At 43.3% G+C, this 19,914-nt stretch overlaps 1 protein-coding gene across 6 annotated transcripts in view; it reads left to right on the forward strand.

Moving 5' to 3' along the window:
* Positions 1-19,914, forward strand: part of SCAP (SREBF chaperone) — an 80,512-nt gene that overhangs the window by 25,285 nt on the left and 35,313 nt on the right. For all 6 annotated transcript variants that reach the window (XM_014828823.3, XM_014828824.3, XM_070493419.1 and 3 more), the window contains exon 2: positions 12,158-12,377. In XM_014828823.3, the coding sequence (XP_014684309.1) occupies positions 12,256-12,377 (122 nt within the window). In that variant the 5' untranslated portion in view covers positions 12,158-12,255. The remainder of the gene's footprint in view (positions 1-12,157; positions 12,378-19,914) is intronic.

Here is a 19,914-nt window from a genome sequence, read left to right on the forward strand (position 1 = left end):
TTTGTTGAGGCTTGCTTTGTTTCCCAAGTTATGGTCTATCCTTGAGAATATTCCATGCGCACTTGAGAAGAATGTGTAACCTGCTGTTTTTGGGTGGAGTGTTCTATATATATGTCTATTAAGTCCATCTGGTCTAGTTTTTTATTTAATTCTATAATTTCCTTATTGACTTTCTGTCTGGATGGTCTGTCCATTGGTGGTAGTAGGGTGTTGAGGTCCCCTGCTGTTACTGTATTGTTGTTGATGTCTCCTTTTAGTTTTGTTAATAGTTGCTTCACATACTTTGGTGCTCCTGTGTTGGGTGAGTATATATTTATAACTGTTATGTCTTCTTGGTGGAGTGTCCCTTTTATCATTATAAACTGCCCCTGTTTGTATCTCTTTATCTTTTTTGCTTTGAAATCTACTTTGATATATAAGTATGGCAACTCCTGCTTTCTTATGTTCCTTATTAGCTTGGAGTATTGTTTTCCATCCCTTCACTCTGAGTCTGTGTTTGTCTTTGGGGCTGAAGTGTGTTTCCTGTAGGCAGCATATTGTTGGGTCTTGTTCTTTAATCCATCCTGCCATTTTGTGTCTTTTGATTGGAGAGTTCAATCCATTTGCATTTAGAGTGATTATTGAATTGTGGGGGCCTAATGCTACCATTCTATCGCTTGTTTTCCAATTCTCTTGCATTTCCTTTGTTTCTCATCCCATGAGTTTTGGACTACCAATTCAGGTAGGTAGATTTCCATATTGGCTTTGTTCTTATTTGTAATTTGTGTCTTTATTCTTGTTATTTGTTTAGTGGTCACCATGTGGTTTGTATAAAACATCTCATAGATGAGATAGTCCATTTTCTGATAGCCTCTTATTTCTCTAGGTTAAGCTGTTCCATCCCTTTCCTCTTCCCCTTCAAGGTTATTATAGATTTTTTTTTTCCTTCTTGTGTTGTGAGTTTGTGGTTAAAATAACAAGATTATATTTATTCTTGGTGTTTCCCTTCCTTTTATCTTTAATGTTATACTTAGCCTTTGCTAACTTGTTCTGATGGACAGCTGCAACTTTCTGATTTTGTCTTTCTACTTATCTCCTTTGCTCTGGGTTTTGTAACCCCTTTACTTTTTTTGATTTTTCAGGGATGAGTGTCTTCTTGAGCATTTCTTGTAGGGGAGGTCTTGTGGCAACGAACTCCCTTAACTTATGTTTATCTGGGAAAGTTTTTATTTCTCCATCATATTTGAAGGATATTTTCGCTGGATAGAGTATTCCTGGCTGCAGGGTTTTGTTCTTCAGAGTTTTTAATATATCATTCCACTTTCTCCTAGCCTGTAAGGTATCTGCTGAGAAATCTGCTGACAGCCTTATAGGGGTTCCTTTGTAGATTATTTTCTTCTGCCTTGCTGATCTTAGTATTTTCTCTTCGTCATTGACTTTTGCAAGCTTCACTACTATATGCCTTGGGGTTGGTCTTCTTACATTGATAAAGTTTGGAGATTTATTAGCTTCTGTCACCTGGAGTTCCATCTCTCTCCCCACGTTTGGGAAGTTCTCAGCCATTATTTCTTTGAACAGGCTTTCTACCCCCTTCTCCTTCTTTTCTCCCTCTAGGATACCTATAATCCTTATGTTGCATTTCCTAATTGAGTCGGATATTTCTTGGAGAGTTTCTTCATTTCTTTTTAGTCTTAGTTCTCTCTCCTTCTCTATCTGCAGCATTTCTATGTTCCTGTCTTCCAGATTGCTAGTTCTGTCTTTCATATTATTGACCCTACTGTTCAGAGAGTCTGGATTTTTCTTAATCTCCTCCATTGTGTTCTTCATCTCTAACATTTCTGATGGTTCTTCTTTATAGTTTCAAGCTCTTTTGTGACATAGCTCCTGAACTCGTTGAGTTGTCTATCTGTATTCTCTTTTAACTCACTGAGTTTTTTAATGATGTCTATTTTGAATTCATTGTCATTTAGGTTATAGATTTCAGTGTCTTCAGGATTGTTTTCTGGGTACTTGTCATTTTCCTTCTGTTCTGGAGATTTAATATATTTTTTCATGTGGCTTGACCGTGTGGATTTGTGCCTCTGCATAGAAATAGAGTTTAGTTACTGCTTCCACTTGCTTCTACTGGATGGGGGGAGCAGCAGCTGTGTACTCTGTATTGACCAGGATCCCTGTCAGCTGTTGCTAACCAGACCTGTACCCCTCCTTCTGATCACAGTGGCCCTGTGGGGTCTCTCGTCAGCTGTGGGGACAATCGCAAGGGGGCCTTGGTTGCTTGTGCCTACTGTCACAGACCACCTAGACACGCTCCCTCCTTAGGGTCTGCAGTGGTGTTATGGGCTTTCACAGCGGCCGGGAGCAGGTTCACCTAGACTCATAGCTCTGCCACTGTCAGGACCCGCAAGACTTCACTTGTCCACTATGGGCCACAGCAGAGCTGTGGGTATCTACTGCAGTCTGTGGTTAGCTTACCCAGCTGTGCTACTTCTGCCCCAGGGCCTTCCAGCCTTGTGATTGCCAGGTGAGGCCTCTCCACTAACACTGCACAGAGGCTTTCCCCACAGTTGGTGTGGGACCGTGGATTTAAAATCCCCTGGACCATGGAGCAGTCTCGCTGGGGCTCCAACTTGCCACTGCCCACTCACACGGTCTCTCTGGGTCTCCCTTGCCCTCTCAGGGCCACAGCAGAACTTTGTGTATTAGAGGCAGCTGGCAGGTTGCCTCACTGGCCAGCCTCCTTTTGCCCCAGGGCTTCCCAGTGTTCTGAATGCTGGGAGGGGCCTCTCCGCTAATGCCGAGTAGAGGCTTTCCCTGCAGCTGCTTTGGAGCCATGGATTTTCCCACTGGGCTATGGAGCAGTCATGGGGAGCTTAGGTAGGACTGTAGTCACCTGTTTCCACCATTGTGCCACTGATGCCAGCGCACGCCCACCCTTGGTGCCGTGGCGATGCTATGAGTGTGTCAGCCCATAGAAAGTTGCTTGCAGGTACTAGGCTGTCCAGGGGTCGGAGAGTTTTCATCTATCTCCACCTCCTCCTGGGGAGAAGTCCGTCCACCTTCTGATGTATGGTAGCGCGGGTCTCTCAGGCGTCCTGAGATGCTGTGTGGATATCTTTTGTTGACTGATGAATGTCCAATTAGTTGTGGTTCGAAGGGGGAGAGACAAAGAAAACTGCTCACTCCACCATGTTGCTGATGTCTGTCACTCTCACGTAGGATTTTTTCACTCTTTTTTTTTTTCCTATTTGTTCTCTGACTGGATAGCTTCAAATGACCCGTCTTCGACGTCACAAATTCTTTCTTCTGCTTGATCAAGGCTGGTGTTGATGCTGTCAATTGTGTTTTTCATTTCATTCATTGTATTCTTTGGCTTCTGAATTTCTGTCTGCTTCTTTTTTATGATTTCTATCTGTTAAAATTTTTGTTTTGTTCACGTATTGTTTTCCCGATTTCACTGAATTGTGATATTTTTGTAGCTCACTGAGCTTTTTTTTTTTTAAGATTTTATTTTTTTCCTTTTCCTCCCCAAAGCCCTCCGGTACACAGTTGTACGTTCTTTCTTGTGGGTCCTTCCAGTTGTGGCATGTGGGATGCCGCCTCAGCGTGGCTTGATGAGCAGTGCCATGTCCGCGCCCAGGATTCAAACCAACGAAACATTGGGTCGCCTGCAGCAGAACGCAGGAACTTAACCACTTGGCCATGGGGTCAGCCCCTCACTGAGCTTTAAAACAACTTTTTTGAATTCTTTGTTGGGCGGATTGAAGATTTCCATTTCTTTGTGGTCAGTAACTGGAAAATTATTGTATTCCTTTGGTATCGTGTTTCTTTGATTTTTCGTGTTCTTTGAAGTCTTGTATTCCTATCTACATTTGAAGAAGCAATCATCTCCTCCAGTCTTTATTGACTGGCTTCAGGAAAGAAATACTTTCTGTAAGCTCTTTAGGGATTCTGAGGCCTTCTCAGTGAATGACACGTGCATTATCAGATTTCCCAAATGCTTTTTCATTTTATTTTTTTATTTTTTGAGGAAGATTATCCCTGAGCTAACATCTGCTGCCAATCCTCCTCTTTTTGCTGAGGAAGGCTGGCCCTGAGCTAACATCCGTGCCCATCTTCCTCTACTTTATATGTGGGAAGCCTACCACAGCATGGCTTGACAAGTCGTGCCATGTCCACATCCAGGATCCGAACTGGTGAACCCCAGGCTGCTGAAGCGGAATGTGCGCACTTAACTGCTGCACCACTGGGCCGGCCCCCAAAATGCTTTTTAAATGGTTATCAAGGTTTAGAATCAACTAGAAAGAGTATGGGAGATTTTTAGAACAGTTGAAAAAGTGAATATTATAAACCTTGACAACATATGAAGAAATACCAGTACTATTTTAATACAAACGTGTGTATGTACTACTTTTACAGTTGAAAAACAATCACTGTTACAACTTGTAAAGGGGAGCTTTGGAGTAATGCTCTATTTCTTGATGTGAGTAGTGTTAAGGTTAAGTGGCTGTGTGTAATTTCATGGAGCTGTATGCTTAACTTTGTATATTTTTCTGCTATGTCTTGTGCTAAATTTGAAGTTTATTTAAAGAAAAAGTACTCATCATAAAAAAATTTAAAGTATAGAAAGTTGACTTAAAAAATCTCTCCATGTAATCATTCCGCATGAAGACCAGCAACTACTACTAGCATTTCCCTCCATTCTCCTGTTGTACGTTTCTTTGCCTAGACTTTTATTTTACATTTTCAGATTGTGAAAGTCATACATGCTCTGTGTAGAAAACATGTTAAATACAGTAGGACACTACATACTTCTACAATGGAATGATGATGTGATTGAGAGAGAGATGCCAACAGCCATAGTATGGAAAGTTTCTTCAATGGCAAAGAATCCAGAAATTTATGAAGATTTTTACATTAAAAAATGTAAGGGTTCTGATTCTAGTCAAGATGTAGCAAGCACACTCTGCCTTTTCTTTCTGACTGAATTCAGCTAAGATCCCTGCACAGACTGCATGGATGAGCTATCTGAGTACCCTGAAAGACAAATGGTAGCGGTTGGATTCGGGAAGGAAACTGTTTTTGTTTGTTTTTTCTCTCCATAGAATACCTTCCATACTGGACTCAAAGGTAACCCAAAACCTGGAACTGGGCACTAGGTACAGACAGAAAGAGGTCCAATAGAATCCATCTCTTTCTACTCTGAGGAGAAGGAATAGGGATTCACATGGGTCAGGTGGGTAGGGATGGAGGAAGAGAATCTCTTGGTTTTTTGTTTGTTTTTTCTCATTTTCTCCTGCCCTGGCCCCCGTGAAATTATGTAGTGGTGGAGACAGCAATGGCATTGGCAGCCTGGTGGGAGAGGAATCTTTTCAGTTATAGGGATTGTGGTCTGAAGAGCCTGGAGAGATTTGCTGATTTTGTTCTCTTGATCCTCTCACCACTTTACCCCAGAGGTAGTCACAGTTGTGGGTGCTGCTCAGAGGAGCAGGGAAACTAAAGTCCTTCCTTTCTAGCCGCAAGACCAGAAAAGGGGCCCCTGGAAGCTGGAAGGTATCAGGAAGATTGTAGAGAGGAAAGAACTCAACAAAGTGAAGCTGTAATACTGTGTATGACATCTTGGGTTCTCCTCGGCAATAGCGTATGTGCCTCTGACCCTAAACAACATACCAAAGGCTTTGAGGCCTGAACTGTGGAGTAGACTACTGCCCAAGTCCTGCACTGGCCACTGCATGGTATGTATGTGACAGATCAAAATAGTACTGCAAGGGCTTTGAACTGACTGTGGACCCACATCCCACAGAAGGTGGATAGGAACTTGCAGATTGGACCTAATCAAGTTGATTGCTGCTAAAACAAACAATCCAACATTTTCCATTGGATTTAAACAAGAGTCAGAGTATCATAGCATAATATCCCCAAATTCAAGATTATTCTACATAGGAAGAATCAGGAAAATCTCACCATCTCCCAAGGAGAAAAGACAGTCAACAAACGGCAACCATGATATGACAGAGATGTTGGAACTATTAAAGAATTTAAAGAAAAAAGCATAATTGAAATGTTAATTAAAACCTTGCTCTAAGAAGTGAGGGTGAACACTCCTGAAACAAATGGAAAATTAGACACTTAAATTTAAAATTAGAAAAAATAAATATGTCTCTATTTGCTGATGATATGATAGTCTATTTAGCAAATCCCAAGTAATCTAGAAAAAAGTCTCTAGGTAAAACAATTTTGAAGAAGGATAAAATAGGAATCGCTCTACCCATTTCAAGACTTTATAGCTACAGTAATCAAGACTGTGTGGTATTGGTATAGACACACAGATCACTGGAACAGAATAGGAAACCCAGAAATAGACCCACACAAGTACAGCCAATTGCTTTTTGACTGAATGCTTGTGTCCCCCCAAAATTCATATGTTGAAATCCCAACCCACATTATGATGATAAAAAGAGGGGGCCTTTGGGAAGTGATTAGGTCATGAGGGCACCACCTTCATGAATGGGATGACTGCCCTTATAAAATAAACCCCAGAGAACTCTCACTCTCCTTTCTGCCTTGTGAGGACACTGAGAAGACAGCCATCTACGAAGCAGGAAGTGGACCCTCACCAGAAACTGAATCAGCCTGCACCTTGATCTTGGACTTCCCACCCTCCAGAACTTTGAGAAATAAATATATGTTGTTTAAGGCACCCAGTGTGTGGTATTTTTGTTATAACAGCCCAAACGGACTAAGGTAGGTGCCAGAGCAATTCAGTGGAAAAAAAAGGGTAGTCTTTTTAACAGCTGGAGCTAGAACAACTGGATATCCATAGGGAAGGGGACAAAAATCACCTAGACCTAAAGCTCACATCTTACACAAAAAGTAACTGAAACGGGTCATAGATTTAAATGTAAAACTGTAAAAAAAAACTTAGGAGAAAACGTCAGAGAAGATTTTCAGAAGTAGGGCTTGTTGAAGAATTCTTATACATGACCCTTAAAGTATGATCCATAAAGGAAAAAAAATGAGTAAATTAGACTTCATCAAAATTAGAAATTTTGGCTCTGTCAAAGAGTCTTTGAAAAGAATAAAAAGAGAGACAAGCTACAGACTGGGAGAAAATATTTGCAAACAGCAAATCTGACAAAGACTCATATCTAGAATATATAAGGAAATCTCAATAGATCAAAGAAAATACTTTGAGATTAATGAAAAAAACAAAACTCACAACATGTGGAAACTTATGGCATGCAGCTAAAGTAGTGTTTGGAGGGAAATTTATAGCTGTAAATGCCTATATTAAGAAAGAAGAAAGATTTCAAATCAATAACCTTAACTACTTTGAGAAACTAGAAAAAGAAGAGCAAAATAAAGCCAAGGCAAACAAAAGGAAGAAAAAAATAGACTAGAGTGGAAACAAAGGAATAGAGATTAAGAAAACAATAGAGTAAATAGGGGTCGACCTGGTGGTGCAGTGGTTAAGTTTGCACATTCCACTTTGGCAGCCGGGGGTTTGCCAGTTCGGATCCCAGGTGCAGACATGGCGCCGCTTGGCAAGCCATGCTGTGGTAGGCATCCCACATACAAAGTAGAGGAAGATGGGCATGGATGTTAGCTCAGGGTCAGTCCTCCTTAGCAAAAAGAGGAGGATTGGCAACAGATGTTAGCTCAGGGCTAATCTTCCTCAAAAAACAAAAAAATATAGAGTAAATAAAACCAAAAGTTGGTTCTTTTAAAAGATAGCAAAATTGACAAACTTTCAGCTAGAATGACCAAGAAAAAACGAGAGGACTCAAATTACTAGAATCATTAATGAAATGAGGGACATTACTACCAACTTTTCAGAAATAAAAATGATTATAAAACACTATGAACAGTAAATACTATGCTAGTAAATTAGATAGCCTAGATGAAATGGACAAATTCCAGGAAACACACAAACTAACAAAACTTAAGAAAAAATAGAAAGTCTGAATAGACTTATAAGAAGTAAAAAGATTGAGTTAATAATTTAAAAACTTCCCACAAATAAAAAGCCCAAGATCAGATGTCTTTGCTAATGAATTCTACCGAATGTTTAAAGAAGATTTATCATGAACTCTTCCAAAAAAGTAGGAGGGAGCACTTCCCATGTCATTCTATGAGGCCAGCATTAACCTAATACTAAAGCCAGACAAAGAAAAAAGGAAAACTGCAGACCAGTATCCTTAGGGATATAGACACAGAAGTCCTCAAGAAAATATTAGCAAACAGAGTCTAGAAACATTTAAAGGGATTATACCCAGGAATGCAAAGTTAGTTCAAAGTGAGAAAAATCAGTCAGTGTAATGCACCTTATTAGGATAAAAAAAAAATGATCATCTCAAAAAACACAAAAAAAGCATACCACACTTTCATGATGAAAAAAAACCACTCAGCAAACTAGGAATGGAAGGGGATTCCTCAACCTGATGAAGGGCATCTATGAAAAACTGCCATGTAATATCAGACCTAATCATCAAAGATTGAATGCTCTCTTTCTGAGATCAGGAATAAGATGAGGATTCCATTCTCACCACTGCAACTCAACATTGTACTAGAAGTTCTAGACAGGACACTTTTACGAGAAAAACAAATAAAAGGCATCCAGATTGGAAAAGAAGTTAAACTCTATTTGTGAATCTCACGATCTCATATATATAACATCTTAAGGAATATACACACGTACATGCACACATGCACGTGTTCAGTGTCACCAGCCATTAGGGAAATACACATTAAGACCCAGTTAGATATCAGTACACACCTATTAGGGTAGCTAAAATAGAAAATAGAGGGAATACCAAGTGCTAGTGTGGATGCAAAGAAACAAAATCTCTCATATGCTGCTGGTGAGAATGTAAAGTGGTACGGGTACCCTGGAAAATATTTTGGCAATTTCTTAGAAAACTTAAACATACCATACTACCCAGCAGTTTCACTTCTAGGGATTTATTCCAGAGAAATGGGATAGTGAGTGTTTGTGGATAAGAACAAGCACGATAGGCCCATTGTGGCTGAAGCTTGAGCGAGATGGAAAGGATTTTCAACAAATGATCCTGGAAAGCTGTGGGACAGAGCTGTGGGACTTTTCCTACTGTCTCCACCTCCCTTGGGCCTTTGTCACATTTACTTTTCTTGGTTGATTCTTAATATGTGCAAATTGGTTGAAGAGAATGTTGAATGCTGAGAGTTTGATGAATACAGGCACAAAATAAATCATCTTTTTTTTTAATCCTGTCTTATGTTAATATATATTGTGTGTTTGGGTTTTTCTAAAGGTTCCTCATTTATTTTCTCATTTGGGATGGGTTCAGAACCATAGTCACCTTAAGCATGCTGTGACAAAGTAGGATGAGCCTGCCACTCCACTCTGCTCTCATGGACCCATTCTGTCCTTAGTGCAGTGCCCTTTATCTTGTGAGCCAGAGGATCTCACTTGATCTGGGCTTGTCTTCTCTGTAGACTTCCTTAGGGCCATTCTTCTGTCTTGCTTCCGGTATTTTTTTTTTTTATGTGTACAGCTCTATAATTTGGGTTTCTAATAGCAAATTCCTTTATTTTTGCTTGTAGTGGGGTCTCCTGAAAAGGCAGACGGGAGGATGTATACATTTTTATGTAATGTGGTTCACTCAGACCTCCAGGGCCTCTATCCTTTCTGTATATTGTGTCTCTTTAAATTCAAGAAGCAGAACTGTAGCTTTTGATCTGAAGAAACCTGTAAGTGTGGAGCAATATAAGAAAAACAGGTTTTTGGTTCAGGTTGAGTAAATTTTGCTATGTAATAGCTTTTTTTAATTTTTATGTAACAGCTTTGCATTAAGATGTATACGGTGGGGCTGGCCCAGTGGCACAGCAGTTAATTGCACATGTTCCGCTTCAGTGGCCCAGGGTTCACCGGTTCGGATCCCAGGTGCAGACATGGCACTACTTGGCATGCCATGCTGTGGTAGGTGTCCCACATATAAAGTAGAGGAAGATGGGCACGAATGTTAGCTCAGGGCCAGTCTTCCTCAGCAAAAAGAGGAGGATTGGCAGCAGTTAGCTCAGGGCTGATCTTCCTCAAAAAAAAAAAAGAAAAATGTATACAGTGGAGTAGAGATGAATATGTCTTCTCTTGCTAGGTTCAGGTAGGTGGGCTGTGTAATAAACTAGAATTTGGATTTTCTTTTTAAGCTTTGTTTTCCAGGTGCTGTGAAAATTAACAATTAGTATAACTAATAAAGACCAATGGAAACTGAAATTGACTAACATCCTGTCAGAAAGATTTGTATTTTCTGCAAAATGGAAGTGAATTAGATAGTTTTTTCTCCTGTCAGTTGTTTCACATGTAAGAGCTGAACTGCAAAGGTGGGACTCTCCCCACCACCTCCCTTGTTGCTTATGTGTTTGCAGAAGAGGCCTGAGAAGGAGATTGGGATTAGTAGGATTAGAATTTCCTGGAGGGCTTCACTTAAGGGAAAAGTTGTGGGGCTTGTCAGAAGACCGAGATTGGAAAAGCTACAACTGGTTTCTGACTGTCAGTCTTCAGGGATCCTCTTGATAGTGTATCTCTGCATGTGTATATCTCGTTAGTGTTTGTTTCAGAAATGTTGCTTCCCCAGAGTCCTTGTTTATGCTGGGTGGTGAACACTATCACTGGTCCCCTGCTGCAGGTCCATTGTTTGAGACTTCTTTCACCTGTCATACTCTAGGTGAGTCTTGTGAATGGTTGAGCTATTGTGAACCCCTCTGCTCTTTGGTCCAGCACCTGTCACCTACTGTCTCCTCTCTCTGTTGCCTATTGAATTGACCCAGAGAGAGTTCTTTGTATTTCCGTAGAAGGTTACTGGACTGGAAAATTGCCTGTGCCCCTAAGGCTTGCGCTTCCAGGAAGGTAGAAGTAGTGATAGCATTCCTTCTTGTGAATTGGCTGTCGTAGGACTCCTTTTACTTCTCATTTCTGGTCTTGACACTTCTGAGGAGTCATCTCTTTGGCCTGGGTTTTCATCAGTGAGCCTCATCAAACCAAGACACATGTCTGGGCAGGTTCCCTGTAGCACAGATCAAAGAAAACAGCAACATGGAACAGAAGTAGATTTAAACTTGGATTCCATTGGAGAGCTCAGTAAGAAGGGAATTCTAGATCCCTGGGCAATTTGCTAGAGTTTCCTACTTGATTTTATTGGTTTAAAGTTCTCTGCTTAGAAGCAACAGAAATTAACTTTGGCTCACACAAGCAAAAAGGGGATTTACTGGAAGGATATGGATGGCTCACGGACTGGAAAGAAAAGCTGATGAACTCGTCTTTAGAAAGGACTGGAGTCAGAGCAGCCTGCAATCTTGGGAGCAGGAATCTCTTGGGGATGTATAAACACTACCACATTCAGTTCCTGCTTCTTTCTCCTCACAAGTCAAAGTCCAGGGAGAGAGGCCCAACTGGCCTGGCGTGGGTCAGGGAGGGGCACCTTGACTGACAGTCTGTCCAGGCCAAATCCTGTGGAGTGAGGTGGTTCCCTGAGCCACACTAGGCTGCTCTTACTCACAAAAGGAGACAGCTGCTGGGCAGGCAGGAGTAGGAGGAGCCCTTTGCTTGTATGCTCCCAGGAACAGCTGCGGGACCAAGAGCAGAGACTTCCACCTAATGTAGCTACCACAGTGAAATTTGCTTTATGTCAGGGGCCTAGGCTTTATGTTGAGGGCTGACCCCACTGAACGTTTTTTATCAGTGAATCACTGTTTGTGCAAGAATGTGGCTTTTGAGGGGTCAGCGCTATGTAAAGTTTTTCCCTAGGATTTATCTCAGTCTGGCCTGTGCACAGATGGGTGGAGGAGGGTGTCCAGAACTCCCATTTCGCCGAGAGCAGCTGAAGGAGATGTCTGATACACAGATGTGCTTTCCTGTGCCACCATTTTAGAAATGTGTAATATGGACGAGGGTTGAGAGTTTGTTACCAGAGCTAGAGGGGGAGTTTTTTGGCTTCTTTGGTTAGACTGATTTAGAAACTGCCCACAGTCACTAAGAACTGACCAGAGTTGTGTGTGTGTGTGTGTGTTAGGATTGATGTCTCCAGTCCTTGCAGGTGGGTGTCCTGAAACACTTCCCCACTCAGATCACTGCTATCTACCCCAGCAACCCTAGTGTGCAGAACCAAGTACTCCTCAATAATTGTTTTTTTTCCCTTCTTGCCAGGTACCTGCAGATGATGTCTATTGTCAGTGCTGTCCAGTGTGTGCCAGGCTGATCCATGGTCACTTTACGGGATGGCAGCAAGGTGACTTCAACTGAGGATGACCCTGACTGAAAGGCTGCGTGAGAAGATATCTCAGGCCTTCTACAACCATGGGCTGCTCTGTGCGTCCTACCCCATCCCCATCATCCTCTTCACAGGGCTGTGCATCTTAGGCTGCTGGTATGTTTCTGAGTTGCCCTGGATATGGTGGAGCGGAGCCTTGGGACAGTAGGTTTCCTGACCTTGGCTGCTCTGTAGCCCTTAGACTGTGTATGGTTTTTACACCATGGAACTTGAGGCTCGTTGGAGCTGTTGAGTGGAGAGCTCTAGTCCTGGAGTGTTTATCCACTAACTTAAAACAGTCCAGGCTCTCCCTGACTTAGTAATTCACCAGGTTTGTTCACATCACTGGTAATCTACCTCAAAATAATGTTTAGACACTTGTAAGAAACTGCAAGATAATTGAAAGGCACACTCTTTTAATTTTCTTTTTCAACAGTGGCAGTTTCATTTTGGTACCTGGTTAAGAGCAGGAGCCTTCACGTGTTGCAAGGCAAAGTCCATTCGAGCAATTCCTTGGGCACCACCTTGCAGGCTAGCCTTCGAGACTGGGTTCTCTGCAGTCTAGTCATTTTCTTGTGTTCACATGGAGCCTCCTTCTGTCCTCTTGTTGATTCTTGGGGACTTCTGTGCTCACCAAGGACTGTTGAGGGAACTGTAACTGCCCTCAGTCCATGTCTGTCTTTCTGTCACAGGGCCCTGTAGAAGTCTGAAGACCGTGGCTGATAATGACATTGTAATAGGAGAGGCTTGATCTAAGATGGTATCTGATGGAAAACACTAACAGCCATGAAAAGAGCCCATCTTATTATCTTTGCATCTGGAAAGAATTCTGGTTTCCAGATTAATTGTACATCTAGTATTTATAGATGTTTTCAGTGCTGTACCAGAAGGAGGATGGCTCAGGACTGAACTCAATGTTCAGTTGTTAATGATCCCAACCTCTTCCCTAATTAGAACTAAGATGAGCATCATTCATTGAGAATTTCCTGCTGGGTGCTGTGTTGGTGCTTCAGGTATATGATTAAATGTCTCATCAATTCTCATAATAACTTTGGAAAGTGATCCATTTATATTTCCATTTAACAAAATAGGGATGGAGGATTAGAAACTTGCCTGGTCTACACAATTAATAAGTAGAGAAACTGGGGTTCAAATCCAGGTCTAGAGATTGTGGTGCCTATACCTGTGGTATTCTGTCACCCAGATTCCTCACTCTGGCTCAGTGTATTTGTCCTGATGTTTAAACTTTGTTAAATTGTGTTGTACAAAATAAGATAGTTGTGGCTACATCCTGTAACTGATGAATTAGGAATGCTCTGAGAACCCAACTCTTGAGTTGGTTTGTTTTTTCCGTTTAAGCTAATTGACCCATCTCTCTCTTTCAAATCATACTTTTCTAGGCCTGGCCTATTTGCTAAGGCAGTGGTACTCAGACCTGAGTCAGCATCAGAATCACCTGGAGGGCATATTGAAAGACACATTGCTAGGCCCCACCCCAGTGTTTCTCATTCATCAGTTCTGGGATAGGCCCCGCAGTTAGCATCTCTAACAAGTTCCCAAGTCTGGGGACCACATACTGAGAACCACTAGGCTGGGTCTTTCTTGAAAATTTATCTGAAGTTCTACCACATCTCAGCTAAAAGTATTTTTTTCTTTTATTCTAATTTCTGGAGCAACAGTTTGTAATGACATTTATGGTGGTTTTCACTCATGTTGCCTTCTCTTGAAGAGGTGGGATTCAGCTCCCCCTCCACTGAATTCTCAGTTCCTTGGTGGCCTCTTTGTCTGTGCCTTTGCACATTGGAAGTTGGTGAGGAAATACATGATGGAGGAATACACTGAATTAAACTTGTATTCTGTATGGGCAGTTTTAGTTGAAGAGGTGGTAGTTGTGATTCCACTCCACAAAGACAGCTCTAGCTACAGGAAAAGGGAACGATGTTTCCTCTTTGCTATTCATTTTCTGGGGATTGGGTGTAGCCAGCTGGGACCAGGCAGTTTTCTGGACAGAGAATGTAGGATATGTATATAGCAGCTGCTTGGGTACAGTTGGCCTTATCTTTGAATGAATAATTTGAGATCACACAAGTGTTTCAAAACAGATTGTCCTTGGATTTATGATGTTGGGCCTCTGATAGGAAAATTTTATGAGATGCTTAAGGTCTCAAGTATGGAGGACACCTCCTTGACTCAGGGTCATTTAGAATGGGATGGAGGGTTGGGTAAGAGGCAGATGTGGTGATAACAATATTTAACAAACAGTAGAGCCCAGATGCAGCCCAGCCTGGCACAGGCCTGCATCATATCCGACCAGTGCTCTTGGCTGGACATCAGTCCTGAGAAAAGGGTGGACGAGGCTCAGGGTAGGATTGGTCTGATGAGAAGGAAGGGAAGGCATCTTCATTGACCACTGGCTTCGGAGGTCCTCAGGTGCTTCCAGACACGACATTTCCTTTGGTTGCCTAACATCCTTGGAGGTGGTGTTATTCCCGAGTTCTCTAAAGTTGATGAAACTAGAGTGGAGAGCTGGTAAGGGATAACTGCTGCACTGGCAGGTCTGTGTGGCAGAACAGAATCTGTACTTTTTCTACTTCAGCATGGTGATAGGAATTTTTTGAGGAACACTATTTGGTGCTGATACCTTTGATTGCAAGGAATTTGCTCCTTGAACAAGAAGCTTGAGAAAGAGGCTATCACCTGCAGTGGGCCAGGAGCAGGGCCCGGCAGGATCTGCCTGGACAGGGAACAGAGAGGCTTTTTGAGGCAGTGGCCCTACATAACAGAAGTTGAGAGAGCATAAAGTTGGGTTTTATAGCCACCACAATAAAGATGGCTTTAATATTTGCCAGGTACTATGCCAGACCAATGATGCAGAACACAGTCCATCCCCTCAACAACCCACAGTCTTGGCCGAGAGAGACCATTGCGGTGCTGTTGGATGTCGTGCATAGCAGATGTGGCCTAGCCTCGGTGCAAAGGGAGGCAGTGTCAGGGAGGCTTCCTGGGAAGAGAACAGCTAAGCCGAGCCCTGCGGGAAGAATAAGTGGCATATTCCTCGCCTGCTTTCCTGTTTATGGTCGTGGTCATTCAGCTCACTGCTCCCCCAACAAAATGACAGGGAGGTAATACCCTGGCATCCCCTCTAAGAACTCCCCCCCTCCGAGGGCACAATGGTTTCTTCTTGTCTTTGCAGTCACTCTGCTTTTCTTTGAAGAGAAAAACCAGCCTATCACATTCTTGGTGCTGTGTACTTATTTTCCCAAACCAGCATCTTTGTCATGTGATCTTAAAGGAGTTTTTTAAAAACTTTTCTTAAAATCTGATTGGCTTAGGAAAAAATTTCCAAGGCTAGATGTAGTCTCCCAGCCTCCAAAGGCGATAAAGCTTGTATCAGAGAATGCACAGATTCTGGGCCTTTATGGCCAGGAGACCAGAGATCATGGACCCAGGGCACAAGCCTCACTATCCTCTTCTCCCCCGGGAAGCTCTTCTGTCCAGAGAGTTTCCCTTTCTGCCAGAGCCTCAGCTTGCCTGCGGAAAACAGTGTGAATAATAGACAGCTTTTAGTAGTTTTATTAGATACTTAGGTTCCATTGAATTGCTTACCTTTTATTGTTCCTGGAATGAGAGACTTGTTCAGCTTGAACCCAAAGAACTGCTGCACTTGATATCCCTGTTCAGATCTAGCAGCGTCCTGGGCTGTGGACCCTATTCATCACCACCGGATCACCCTGGGAGCAGGGAATGCTGTTTCCTCTGGGAAAATCTGATGAAACTTGTAGCAAGTGGGCACTGTGGCAAGAGGTGTCTGTTTACACTTCCTAGAGGTTAGGTCACCAGGACCTGAGGTGTGGCCCAGCAGCAGCCCAGCAAGGCAGAGAGTGCTGTTGCTCCAGACCTGCCCTGGGAAGTGGTGGAAGCACTGTGGGATGAGGGAAGAGTGCCTAGATGCCAGGCTAGCTGGACTGCCTTATGGTGCAGGTCTGAGGTTAATGTAAGGGTCATTGGGTCACTTGTGATTCCACAGCTACTGCTCATGGTTATAGAAGGTGGATTTAAACTTGGAGAGCAAGTCAGAATCACAATGAGGACATTATAAATCTCCTGAAGGAGAATAATCCTGTGGCCTGATGGGTATTTAAGAACAGACTTGGTCCCTTTCCTCCTCCTTTTCTCTGGAGGAAAGAAGTACCTTCAGGCTGAGGCTGGACATCTCAGTTGCAGTGGCTTCCTCTTCTCAACCTCTCTCCCTTGTCTGCCCACATCTCACATTTCCTCATGATCACCATCGCCCCTTTGGGGGGGTGTGCACACAGGTTCCCTCTTTCTGTGCCGATATGGTCACTCTCTAGACACATTTATATTCGCTTTTTGTGAACAAGAAAGAAAGCTAAGTCACTGAAGCCTTGTCTCTGCCTGTGCTTTGGAGAGGCCAGCTGGATATCTGAGAAGGAAGTCCCAAAGCACCATTGACCTCTGCCCTAAAGCCTAGACTCCAGAAGCAAAGGAACTAACTCCTGCAGCTGTTCCAGGGCACTGACCTGCTCAGCATTCCAAAACCGGAGTCTCTCCCCAGGCAGAAGTTACCCCTGGCCTCACAAACAAGCTCCGAAAAAGCTCTGGAGAGCCCATAGGAGATCAAAGACATCTTTACCACTCCACATTGCTTCAGAGAAGAGAGATCAGGAGATCTTAGAAATATCCCCATCTGTTCTTTCACTATCCCACCCCTGATCCTGTGTTGTTTTCCCCTGAGAAGGGAGGAGAAAAAATACCTCCCACTCCTGAGGTCTCCAGGGAAGTGTCTCATGCAACATCTTCTCTGAGTGTCGTTTGTGAGGTTGCTCTTTCTGTATGCCTTCACTGTCTCCTGAGGTCTCCATCACAGATAACTGGGAGTGAGAATGGGAGATATAGAGCCAAGACCATCTGTGTAACTTGTGGGACCTCATGCAATGTGAAAATGCAGGGCTGCTTATTCAAAAGGAGGGGAAAAGTACCATTAAAGGTACTAAAATATGCTTGGATGGGAGTGGGTGAAAGACTTGCCCCTACCAAAATGCCCACCAGATGTGCTTATGGTGCTGTCGGCCTGGGATGGTGGTGGCCATTGCCTCACCCTGCCCCAGGATACAGTGGAGTATGCACATCTGACCCCAAGTCTCCTTGTTTTTACATTCAGGCCCCTGCCAGGGGGCAGCAGAAAATGGGATACTTAGACAGGGAGGGGAAGGCCAGGTCGTGGGATACAAGGGGGCAGGAGAGCTGGTAGGCAAGAACCTATCTCAGGGAGGAGGGACCATGTGTGAACCTACACTCCAAACCCTCATGAGACATATGCTTCATTGTGATGGACTTCACTGACAAAATACAAGTTTAAAGGCAAATTTATTAAGAATTTCCATACAGCTACTGCAGAGCGTTAAACTCCAAGCAGTAGGCCTTTCTGAATGTGGGGTCTTGTGCAGCCATACACGTTGCACATCCATGAAGCTAGTCTTGGGTAAAGCATTTGGTAGATAAACAATTAACATACTTTATTTTTTGCTGAGGAAGATTGGCCCTGAGCTAACATCTGTTGCTAGTCTTCTTCTTTTTGCTTGAGGAAGATTGTTGCTGAGCTAACATTTGTGCCGCTCTTCCTCTATTTTGTATGTGGGATGCTGCCACAGCATGGCTTGATGAACGGTGTGTAGGTCCATGCCCAGGATCCAAACTGGCAAACCCTGGGTGCCAAAGTACAGCGCGTGAGCTTAACCACTACACCCTGGACTGGCCCCTTAGCACACATTTCTTGAACATCTTCCATGTGGTTAGTATTGGAGATGCTGAAACTGAAATGGCATGTCCCCTTCCCACACATTTCTTATGTTAATCAAGCAGATGAATAGAAGCCTCTGGGGTCAGTGTTTGCAGGTTACTATGGGAGTACTGAGGAGAGGTGTGCCTAACTGCCTGGAGGTGGAGGAGTAGAGAGGCAGTGCTGCCTTGAAGGATAAGCAGGAATTTGGCTAGCATTTTGGTGGTAGGGAGCATTTTAGTTTGGGCTTCCCCTGAAACAAAGATTTGAGTACATGTAGCTTATGTATGAGATGAAATGGACACTGGTAGGGAGGTGGGAAGTGAGGTGGGAGGGAATGTGCATTGTCCTACAAGTTACTACCATGGGCAGCTGAGAGTAATCTCACTGGGAAATGCTGAGAAACAGTGCAGGACGTCCACCTCAGAGCTCCCTACCTGAGTCTGGGCCAGCTGGACTGGCTGTGCCAGGGTTAGCAAACTCTCCCTAAAGGGCCAGATAGTAAGGCCACACCACACATAGTCTCTTTTGTGTATTTTTCTTTGTTTTTTCAGTTTGTTTGTTTTATATAACTCCCCCCCTTTTTTGAGGAAGATTAGCCCTGAGCTAACATCTGCTGCCAGTCCTTCTCTTTTTGCTGAGGAAGACTGGCCCTGAGCTCACATCCATGCCCATCTTCCTCTACTTTATGTGGGATGCCTGCCAGAGCATGGCTTGCCAAGTGGTGCCGTATTCGAACCGGCGAACCTCAGGCTGGGGAAGCAGAACGTGCGCACTTAACCACTGCGTCACCAGGCTGGCCTTATATAACCCTTTAAAAATGTGAAAAACCATTCTTAGCTCACAGACCACACAAAAACAGGCCATGGGTTCTAGTTTGCCGACCCCTAATCTGTATAGTAATAATATCAACCACTGATTGAGGGCTGCTTCCAGCTAGCATTAATTCACGGCATTTGTGATCTGTCTCACTTAGGCAGAGAGGCCTCCAGCAGTAATAGAACACTCTCAGGCAAACAGATGCAAGTGCTGGTAGTTGGAAATGGAGCCAACATGCCCAGAAATAGGATCGGGGGATAAGAGTAGGGCACCAGTAGCCTGTAGGGATGTGGTAGGTGGCCAGATGTGGGGAGAAGGCTGTACAGGCACAGCAGCAGAAAGGTGCTGGGCCTGGGGGTCTGGGAGATTTGCACTGCAGTTCTATACCTGAATAGGAGACAAGGAAGTGATTTCAGGAGTAGAAGCAGGGGGTCTAGCTAGGCTAGTGCATTTTTCCAGGTGAGAGTTGTTTGTTGTTTAGTCTAAGTGGAAGCTCTGGAGGTGGTGAGATGTGGCTGAGTCTGGATAGATTTTGACGGTGGAGTCCTCAGGATTTTCTGAGGACCAGATATGGAGTGTGAGAGAAAGAGGAGTCAAGATCAAAATGCTTGGCCTGGGTGGCTGGATGGATGGAGCTGAGACAGGAAAGGCAGAAGAGGTTTTGGAGACCTGTTAATTTCCTTTGCCCCTGTGGGATCAGAGTAAACCAAGATGTGATCTAGTCCTAGAAATGAGTTTCACGGAAGCAGCATAGGGTGGTAGTAGAAATCCTCAGATAGCTTCTTTCTTTAAATGTCTTTAGTCTTTTTTCTGACCTTGGAAAAGTGAGTATTTTTACTTCTGAAAATTGACACTTTTCTTCTAAGCTTTCCTTTTGGTCTAGAATTTGGTAGCCACAGACAGTGATTATTCCCTTGGCATTTTGCATTTTTGTGAAATATTTTTCTTTTGCCTATATTAAAAGGAATATATGGTCATTTAAATTTTTAAACAAAACACAAATGTAATACAGGGTAGTGTAGTGTGATGTTAAGA

The sequence above is a fragment of the Equus asinus genome, chromosome 21 (assembly GCF_041296235.1).
Source record: "Equus asinus isolate D_3611 breed Donkey chromosome 21, EquAss-T2T_v2, whole genome shotgun sequence".
Taxonomy (NCBI): Eukaryota; Metazoa; Chordata; class Mammalia; order Perissodactyla; family Equidae; genus Equus; species Equus asinus.